At 41.8% G+C, this 10,580-nt stretch overlaps 1 protein-coding gene across 1 annotated transcript in view; it reads right to left on the reverse strand.

The window, feature by feature from the left end:
• kank3 (KN motif and ankyrin repeat domains 3) overlaps positions 1-10,346 on the reverse strand; it is a gene marked incomplete at its 5' end in the record, with an annotated part of 10,827 nt that extends 481 nt beyond the window's left edge. Inside the window, 10 exons of the mRNA XM_079220433.1 lie at positions 1-227; positions 838-936; positions 2,620-2,820; positions 4,698-4,840; positions 5,612-5,831; positions 6,684-6,774; positions 7,014-7,253; positions 7,490-7,580; positions 8,286-10,073; positions 10,310-10,346. The exon at positions 1-227 is cut by the window's left edge and continues 481 nt beyond it. Of these exons, the coding sequence (XP_079076559.1) occupies positions 165-227; positions 838-936; positions 2,620-2,820; positions 4,698-4,840; positions 5,612-5,831; positions 6,684-6,774; positions 7,014-7,253; positions 7,490-7,580; positions 8,286-10,073; positions 10,310-10,346 (2,973 nt within the window). The 3' untranslated portion in view covers positions 1-164. The remainder of the gene's footprint in view (positions 228-837; positions 937-2,619; positions 2,821-4,697; positions 4,841-5,611; positions 5,832-6,683; positions 6,775-7,013; positions 7,254-7,489; positions 7,581-8,285; positions 10,074-10,309) is intronic.
• Positions 10,347-10,580: the final 234 nt, after the last annotated feature.

Consider the following 10,580-nt stretch of genomic DNA (forward strand, 5'->3'; position numbering starts at 1 on the left):
TAACCATTCATGACTTTTATGGAAAAATAATATTCTCATATTAACAATACGTATAAAATGCAGGACATATGGCAATATATAAATACATATATGTTTTAGTAAATTCCAGTGGAGCCCTTTCACAGCTCAAGATCCAGTTATGTTTGCTGGTCTGTCAGTCTACATTAGTCTGAAGGCCAGGACTTGTGGGAGCTGGTGGGGCTCTTTGGCTGGGCTTTTGGACTCCCCTGAAAGACATTAAACACATACAATAATTAATTATTCAGCAAGGGATTATATTTTTTGTAATAGTTTGAAGCGTTCAGAGCATTACATCTTGATGGAACGGCTCCTTCGTTGTTGGCTGTTATTGGTTTGTTAGTTTAAATTTAAATTGTATTTACATTGTAAATTTGAAGTATTAACTATTCATAAAACCTAATCCTCAGGAGCTTGACAACACCAATAGGGGGCAGCAGTGCCCTTCAGTCAGCGCTGCACACACCCAGACTGAAGCCTGGAGTGCTGCCGAGGAACTGACCTGACCCACTTTTAAATACAACAGACATTGCTCACTATACAGTTACGTTGTGTGACCGGCACAGACTGCAGGCCGCTTACATTTCCCCAGCAGATTACAAGTGGGTGGTTTTTGTAACCTTTCACCTTGTGAAAAAAAAAGTTAACTTTTGACTCACCATTGAAACTAAAGGGGACTTTGCATAGGGGTAAAATAACGGCCATACTTGAACTCTACATAAGGCTGTTACTTTGTTTTTGTTGTTGTTCTTTTACATGTCTTTTTACATGTGTGATTACCCCATCTCTACAGAGGAGGCGGTGGGAAGAAGGACTCACCACAGGCTGGGTCTTAGCATAGTTCATATGGGCGTAGAGCAGCACAGCTGTGTCATTGTGAGACGCCTCCAGTGCAATGGACAGAGCATTGCTGCCATCCTACAGATGGAAGAGAGAGGGAGAAACAGATGCAGTAAAAGTGAGCTTATTGACTCTTAAAACATGAGTAGAGAATCTAACAGTTTGAGATGGAGCCTGTGATCCACATTACACACGGTTGTTTCATTTTCCAGACTGCATCTCTGTCTTGAGGTGTGACATCACTCTTGTGATGGATGTTCGGGCTCATTCATTCCCCTCAGTAAAGTCAAGGTTGGCCGGTAAACAAACCCAACATCCATTCATCCTGCATCCTCAGCATTTCTTTGATGTAATACAAGGGAACATACAATTACAAAAATAAATGGCAGGTTCGAGAGATCCTGTGAGTTTTGACCCAATAAAAATGTAGTAAGGAGTAATATTGGTTTCATGTAGCTTGAAAACCAGAAATTGAATCTTATTCTACAGCTTAAAATGTACTCAACTTATTTTTCTGCAATCAGTGCATTATGCTGTTGTTGATATTGGAAGTTTAAAGATACACACGTTTCCACAGTTTGTAATGGAACCGTTACCGGTTTAGTACATTGTACAGAGGAGGAAATAAAATGTTTCTATTTTCTCCTCTGTACTGACAATGTCCTCAGAGACATAGACCCATTTTGACAGTATTAAGCCAATTCAACTGAAATTATTTAATTCATAGAATACTGAACCAAAAGCTGTATACCTTTACACCTTGAGTTAAAAGAATGCATAAAAGGAAAATGTAACTAAATAAAGTTCAGTGTTGGCACGGCACTACTTTGTACATCTAACGCTGGTGTTTCTTATAGTCATGGTTTGTCATGTTGTTCTTGTGTTTTCAGAGTACAGCGGAGGCAGGGGCTTTCCCCAAATGTTTTCCATCCCCCAGTCCACCTCTCGTTCCAGCTGTGCTGCACTGAAACACAATCCAGGAGCTGCCTGCACTGATCAACTCATTCATGGCACAGATGTGAACCCTCAAATATCTGCCCGGCCTATCTTTAAGCATTCAGACCAATCGCCTGTGAAATCTAATTAAAACACATCGCTGTGCAGATTAACAAAAAACGAAGCGAGAAATGTCACAAGCAGCTATGACAAGAGTTTTGGTTCAAGGTCGAATTTCTGCTATTTGAGAAAAGAGAATGTTCCCACTGACAAACTAATGCACTACACCTACAACAATTTGATACATTTGGTGAGTAATTTGAGTCAATTAGTTGACAAAATGAAGGATCCAGACTTCGTGATTACTTTTACACTCTGATAAATCTTGGCTGTTGACTTTAAATGGGTCAGGGGATGAAGTATGCAGAGAAATTGTGTTGTGACAGATATCTGCGGTTGTGAATAGAGGAGTTGTGGGATTTTAATTCATCCCTCGAGGCTTGTAAGTGGCCCAGTGACTATGTTTCCTGTAAACAGCACTGAAATTAATCTGATCATGTCTCTTTAGCTCTCAGTCTATCTGGTTAATGGAGAAAAACACAAAAGAAGAGAGGCAGAAAAAGATGTAACAAGGAAACTGCAGAGACCAATTTCCCATGAGGAGCCGTTTCCTGAGCACAGATTAAGCTGAATCCCAGACGAGAAAGTGCTTTGATGGTTTTAGCAGTCATAGGTCCAACAGTTGGCCTCCTCTGTAAACTCAGTGTAAATTACTGAAATTACTGTTTCTTCAGTAAGTGGATCAGCTAAAGGTAAAGGCCTTACATTATCAACAATGGATATGTCGCAACCAGGCTGTTCCAGGAGCAGTTTGACAATCTCAGCACGGCCATGTTCACTGGCACACATCAGAGCGGTGGATCCCTCGTCGTCCTGCACGTTCACGTCAGCGCCGCACCCCAGCAGCGCCCGCACCATCTCCTGCCGACCATGGCTAACAGCGAGCATCAGCGCCGTCTGGCCCGCCTGCAAAGGTAAAGAACGACATGTCTTAAATCATACCGTTAGCATACCGTTTTGTAGAGCTTGTCTTATTGCATAGCCTATTTATTAAGTGATGAGAAAAATTACATAATATACAGCTTGAGAAATATTGCCACACACACCACACACACTTGTGGTCCATGTAGCTTATAATGACGCCATGACGGTTTTAAGAAACCTTATGTATACATTTATTTGCTGGGTTAATGACTCTTGGCTTTATCAAACATAAAAGTTAAGTTCTACACACTACCAATCCCAACTGTGGAGACATTGGTACAGCTTTCTCTTCATAAGGCCTATGTATTTTACATTTTGCTTTTGTATGTAAGCAAATGTGCTGTCTTATCTCGACCGCGAGTCTGAAATAGCGTTTGATTGATTGAATATACACACTTTGTAGGTAATTATGTTAAATTCAACAATTTCCTCATTAATATTGTTTTATAATATAGCATACAATTTTATATATATATATATATATATATATATATATATATATATATATATATATATATACACACACACATACACACAGTATGTGTGTATGTGTGTCTCTTCAATCACCATAAACTCATCCATTGTCTTTTGTTCAACTATTTATTCCACTTGTAAGAGCCTAGTATGGGTCCCTTTAAATTGTCTTGGGAAATTGTTCGTCAGGATCTTCTTGGAACACATAAGGGAATAGTAGCGAAGGGAAACCACTGAGATCAAAGGGTTTTCCTTTATAACATCTATTATGGTGATTTTATGCAAATGAGTATTTAAGGGCAACCTTGGCCAAAGTGGTTTCCTGCAACAGGGCACAGATTCTAAAATTGCATTACATGCCTTGTGTTTTGTTCCCCAGAGCAACAATAACAAGCGCCAGTAATTTAATTTATAGCATCACTGGCTATAAATCCAGAGTCCTATGACTTGGCGGTGTGAGAGCTTGTCAGGCGCCGCGTTCAAACACCACACAACCTGATTTGATCAAGCAAAGAGATAAAAGACACCTAAATAGCAACAGATTCTCACGAATGTGTCACGCTAGGCTACACATTTCTCTAACGCAATCTAACCTGTAACCAATTACTCATCTGGCTCTGAATAAAGAACTTCCTTACAACACAGGACATGCTCTTTTAACACTTCCCCCGTTGAAGTAAACAGGGAACAAAGGCAGCTTTTATCCCCAGAACACCGTTTTTTTATCTTCACTCAAACTATCAAGTAGGAATCAAGTAGAAATACATACAAACCCTGGTTTCAGTCTTGCCTTATCTAAAAGGAAATTAAGTCACATTGAACTTCGTTGACTGTTTGTTGTAAATGTATTTTTATTTATTTTTATGTCACACACTAGAAAAAGGAAGTTTAGATTCACAGACAAAGGAATTCTGTAAAAGCTCGACTATCCAATGTAATGCTTGTAAGAGAGCAAATACGTGACTCATTCACCTCACTTACACTCGTTCTTATTTGGCTATAAATATGTAGACTTAATCCTACGTCGGGTTTTATATTAAATGTTTTCACATTAAAGGTTTAAAGCAGTGCAACTTTAACGAACCCAGCTGAGCCCGGATTGACTCTAAGTGCTAAAATGCTTCAGGCTGTTGGAGCCGACTACAGACTCACAGTAAGGTCTCTGTTCTTGTTTCTGCTCACACGTCGGTCATTCACACTGCTCCTTTTTAAATACTGAACTGCAGTCTTTCAGCTGGTACAAGTGAACACGCATATTCAGACACGCACATGAGAGGAAGGACTTCAGTAAAATGACTGTGGGAACATTGGAGTAACAGAAAGTGGCTCCTAGCAGCAGTTCACAGTCGTGTGTGTTGTGTGATGAACTGATGAGGATGACTTGCCTGGCTGGCCTTGGCGTTGACGTTGCCCTGACTGAAGAGCCTCTTGACCACAGCCATGTCCTCCTCTTCCTTCACAGTAGAGAGAGCAGCCAGCATGATGGCCGTGTACCCGGCCTTGTTCTGCTTATCCACACAGCACACACCTGCAGTGACGCATGCTTTTAATACCGTGCATTGAAGCATATATACAAGAGCACAGATATACAGACCACATCGCTACTTTCATATGAATGCACACACATTTACATTCCGTTGCTCGTTCAATAGGTTGGTACACCTAGCTGCTGAAGAAAATGCAGTACAACATAGTATTCCGGAAGATATTATAAGTTACAATCTGTTTCACATGGTTTTATAGGACTTGTATAAATGTTAGCTTCTCAAACATTAACTGCACTTACGTATAGTATTTATTTCACACCTACAACACCACAAGAAATAATATGTAGATACTTTTAAAAAATTTGACAAACATTACGTTAACAATATTTAAAGTCAGAAAAATGTGACTGTTTTCTAAATCTGGGAAAAATAACAAATTTATGAATTGTAAATGGACCTGTACTTGTATATCGCTTTTCCAGTCTTCCATCCACTCAAAGCACTTTAATACTACATGACATTGTTCACCCATTCACATACTGATGGGAGGAGCTACCATGCAAGGTGCCACCTGCCCATCAGGAGTAGCTAACATTCACACTCAATCACCCACCAAAGGAACAGCCTACAGGAGCAGTTTGGGGTTAAGTGGCCTGCCCAAGAACACATGGACATGTGTCTGATGGGGACCCTTCCCTTCTTCCCATTGATTCGCAGACGTGGGGTCAGTGTTCTTTTTAATAATTGTTTGCATTATTAACTGGATAAAACATTTTATTATGTAGTGTGGATACTTTCAGAAGGTCGCTGACCTGTGTCTAGCAGCAGCCCCACCACGCCGAAGTTGGAGTGGGAGACGCTGTAGTGAAGAGCCGTGTTGCCGTTGCCATCGGTCATGTTGACAACGTGCTGCAGCAGCGCTGACGACACCTCAGAGAACGCCATCAGGTAGCCTGAGACCCGTGAAGGTTGAGCCGTCTTGGCGCTGGACATACGGAACCACTCAAGCTGGACGGTGTGGGTGCTGGAGAGCTGGAGGCGACAGGGGGAAGTAATATATTATGTACAAGTACATTACACACATACACAGAATCTGTGGGAAGAAAGTGATACAGCTGTATTGTACTAAAGTACCAAACTACATTTAGTCAAGTACTGTGCTAAAGTACACATTTTAAGTACTTGTATTTTTAAATGTAATCCTACGTTTTACTAATTTATTTGATAACTTTACCCGGCAGAATATAAAGTAGTTCAAATTAGTTCCACCTTCACCAGCTGCATCAGTGATGATCATATTGATGCATCAATAATTATAGTCCAATAATATATATTAACCTGAAATGGGCCAGTCTGCATTATATGTAGTTGTACTTTTGGTACTTAAAGTACATTTTGATGCTAATACTTTAGTAAGTTTTGAATACAGGACTAACAGAGCATTTTTACACTGTGGTATTGCTTCTTTTACAGAAGTAAAAGAGCTAAATACTTCTTCCAACACCACTACCGCTTGTTTCTCACACAAATGTTCTCATGATTTGGTGAAATTCAAAACAATTGTGTAAACGGTGTATTTGATCAAAGTCAACATTTATATTCCACGGGGAATTAGAGGGAAGTCCTGCTCATTGTTGAGTTTAACAACAGACCAACCGTCTGTTCAACAATGAGCCTTTTCTCATTCCACACTCTTGTTATTGTTAAATGAAGCTTATATGTTTTATAATTAATGTGTGCTAGTGCCAAAGATATGTTTACAATAAAAACACAGCTTTCATAAATATTAACTCAATACGATTTTGCATAATTGCCAAACTGAAGTAGTGAAGTTAAATGTGCAACTCAGTGATAAAGGGTTTGAAGAAGCATGCAGGGACGCACCACTTCCTTACTCTTCAGTGCTTTGATGTCATCGTTCAGGTGGTTCTTCAGAATGAGGCACGCTTCACGCATTTTTGAGCTCAGCTCAAATCTGAAAACACAAAAATGTCTAAAGTTGGAACGCAAAACAATTCACTACTTTCTGTGCCTAGTTTATCTTTTTCTCTGCATTACAGTGGTGTGTGCATTTAAATGAGGAGACTTGATCTTGGTGGCGTTCACATTTACAGCACTACACTTTAAATGAGGACACTAATTTCCTGTTGGACTGAATAAATCGCTACAGAGACATAGAAGATGTATTATTCCGTACTTTAAGTTACAACGTACTTCTCTTTCACAGCTTCACATGAATAACTTGTGGCTCTCAGGGTTTCTTCATCAGTGTCACTCTCATCCAGGTTGATGTTTCTTTCCTCCTCTGATGTCTCGTCCTCCAGAGCCGCCTCATCCTCCTCTGTGCTGTCCAAGCACTCGCCTTCTCCACTTTCTTCAGAAGAACTGCCATCTTCATCTTCCTCCTCCTCCTCCTCTCTTTCCTCCTCTTCTTCACTGGATGTAGATTCATACCTGGGGAGACACAAATATTTGCTGGAATTCAGAGCAACTTATGCTGCTTTTATGCCATGTATTGATGACGCTTTTTTTGGACACCAACACTGAGGTTGGGGAGTAAGAAGGCGTTTGTGTCTTCCACGTCTAACTTGTGATCTGGACAAAGTGTTATTTACAACCTCGAGACCATCTGCCGCTCATATTTTATTTGGACTGTGGTAAAAAATAAAATAAGGTTTCATGTTACCGACCCGCCATTCAGGATGCCAACAAACTGCAGGCTCTTCTTCTTCTCGCCCGGGTTGCTCCCGTCCTTCCGCTTCATGATTGATTTCAGCATCCCTGTTGCCATGAAGGAAGAGAAACACAGAACTCACACATGATGTCAACAAAATGATGTTCTCAGTCCATTGCTGGAGGATCGAGCCATCTCTTTAGAATGACTAATTTTTGTCTTTCTAGGGTTACCAATTTGCCTTTTTTTTGTTTTTATAATTTTGTTCATTGTTTTGTAAATATCTGTCGTATCAGTGTGGGCAACCTATTTTCTGCAATTTCTGAATAATTAATTTCATGGAAAGAACAAAGTAATTTGTAACTTTATATTGGGGGGGGCATTGTTCCATTGGCACACTCATAATTAATAATAGTGTCACCCTTGTGTCAGGTTGGCCCGCAGCCAAACAAGTGACTTAAAACTTGTTTTTTTAATGAAGCTGTTTTTTCAAGCACATTCCTATTTCCATTTAAATTAGTACCAGATTAAAAAGTTTGTAGTTTCAGGGGTATTTATTTGATATTAAGAAATTCCGATGTTTACTACCATCTCAACATTATGCTTCACTCGTTAGGAATATTACATTATGTTCTCTCTCTACCATGTGCACCGGGATGCACTTCCTAATGATGCGTTATAGTTTTGCTCCAATGTTATAAAGACAAAGAATTCTACATTTAATGCATTTTGTGAATACAGAAACACATTTGATGTCCTGGCCCAAATTAAGTTCAACCCTCCCATGAAGCTGAATACCTGTAAGTTCTCACCTGTCTTGGTGTTGCTGGCTGCAGTCTTTTCGCCATGCTCTTCCTCTTTCTTCTCAGCCATACTGACCATCTCTTCTTCTGGCGAGACCTTGTATTCAGCGATGGTCATCTGTCTCTTCTTAAGAACAGCAACTTTTGGCTCCATCTTTTCCCCAAGCAAGTTCTCCCATTGGCTCCCAGTGCTGACCACTGCTACAGGTGCAGGCTCTGCTGTCATCACCACAGTGTCAGTCTGGGTGAATTGTTCGATCAGATCTGCTGCTAAGTTCTCACCTACACATGCATCGTTCACCTCAGGACGGCACAACACTGCAGCATGTTTTAAAGTAGCACTCAATGTCTCTACCTGGACATTCACCATGTCTGGTTTGGCAAGAACCCCCTTCTCAAATGTGACTTTAGAGGCTTTCTCCTCCATCTGGACTTTAAGGATCCCCATGTCTTTGTCGGTCACACTCAATCGGTCCTCTAGGGCCACAATGGACTCCTGCTGGAATTTAATGGTGTCCTGTAAGGTATCAATCTCCCGCTGTGCTTCGCTGGTCAGCCCAAGTAGTGACTCTATGACCCAAACTTCAGCCTCTTTTGTCTCCACACTGACCTGTACTCCTTCCTCTTGAACCAGAGGGGCCTCTATTCCTGAGCCTTTATCACAAACATTGACCTCGGTGCCCTCGGAGGCATCTTTCACACCCTGGCTGTAGTAGAAGACCACAGAGTCTATTGGCACGTCACCCCCAACAGCCACTGATTTCTTCTCAACAGACACTTTTTCTGTAGCTTTAACTAACACTTTTGATGAAGGTTCTGTAGCTTTGCCTTCCTTCCCTTCAAATTTTTCAGTCAGCCTTTTCAGCTCACCAGATTTTCCGAGGCTTTTATGTCCAGGTGAGATTGGTGTCGCCAATCGACTGTGGGTACTATGGTCAGTTTGAAGAACCTCTGTGGTTTGGGTAAAAGACTCTGTGCACTGTTGCTTCTGCTGGGCCACCTCCTTGGCTTCTTTCTCCTCCTGCAAGGCTAACAGGAGCATGTCTTTCTCTGCACGCAGCTTGGCCACCTCTTTCTCAAGCGCAGGAACACCCTTTACCCTCTCTTCCATCTCCTTCAGCTGTTTCAAGGCTATTGCCATCTGCTCTCTAACTGTCTGCAGCTGGCTGGGTGGGATCGGAGTCATTGTGGTGCCAACAGCTGGAGTGCTGCGGCCAGAGGTCTGAGGACTGGGTTTAGTCCAGCCGCTCTGCAGCGGCTGAGTGGATGACGGGGGTAAGAGCTGTTTTGGAGGATCTGCGAGCTGGAAGCGCCCACCATTCTGGTGCTGGTGGGTTTGTTCTTGTTGTAGCCGCCGGCTGGTTTCAAGAAGAGTCCGCTCCACTCTGGGGTTGCGCTGTGGTGGAGGAGGTGGCACTTTGGCTCCGGCAGACAGAGGAGGAACACTGAGGAGGGTCACAGGGGAACGACAGAGCCCCTCACAGGGAGCTGACCCAAGGCGGTTGCGTGGGGGCGGCAACGGAGGAGCTCTGCCATCCTCACTTCCCGGGGAACCTAGAGACTCTGTGGATGTCCAGCCACTGGTACGTCCGCCCACACTCCTCTGGGAGAGTTTGACCCCTCGGCCAGGGCGGCGGGAACCAACGGGTGCCCGACGGAGATTGTGCCCACTTTCTATCTCTTCTACATATTTAAGGAAGTCCAGATCCAGCTGGAAACCATACGGCGTCTGGACGGAGTAGGAGCCTGACTGGTCAGCCTCCTCCTGACGGGAGTAGATGAATGGAGAGCCCAGATCTGAAAGAAGAGGGCATGTGATAAATAAATAAATACACATCAAACAATTTCAAATATATTTAGTTTCCTGCGGGTTAAACAGCATTGTTATCACATCTGAGCCACCTTAATGTGGTAAACTCCACAAACATGCTACTGGCAGGTTAAAACAAATCCATTTGATTTAGTACAAAATAGATTGAGATATGAGGTTGAAATACAAAAAAAAAACAATGGCGTTTCATGGAGTTTCTTACCAGGCAACTTTGGGTTAACTTGCACTGATTGAGTCATTTTTCAGGACTGGAACCTTTCAGCACACACAGCTTCAAATAAACACCTGGCGAAATAAAACAAAGTTACATTATAATAATAATAATAATAATAATAATAATACATCCAATTTATATTGTGCTATTCTCAAAGAAAAAACCTGGAAAAAATAATGCATGTTTTTACAAACAAGTGGCTCCCTGCTCTCCCTTTAATGGCTGACATAGATGCTTTTTTTATGGGCGTTGTAAACTC

The sequence above is a fragment of the Taurulus bubalis genome (assembly GCF_910589615.1).
Source record: "Taurulus bubalis genome assembly, chromosome: 7".
NCBI classification, from domain to species: Eukaryota; Metazoa; Chordata; class Actinopteri; order Perciformes; family Cottidae; genus Taurulus; species Taurulus bubalis.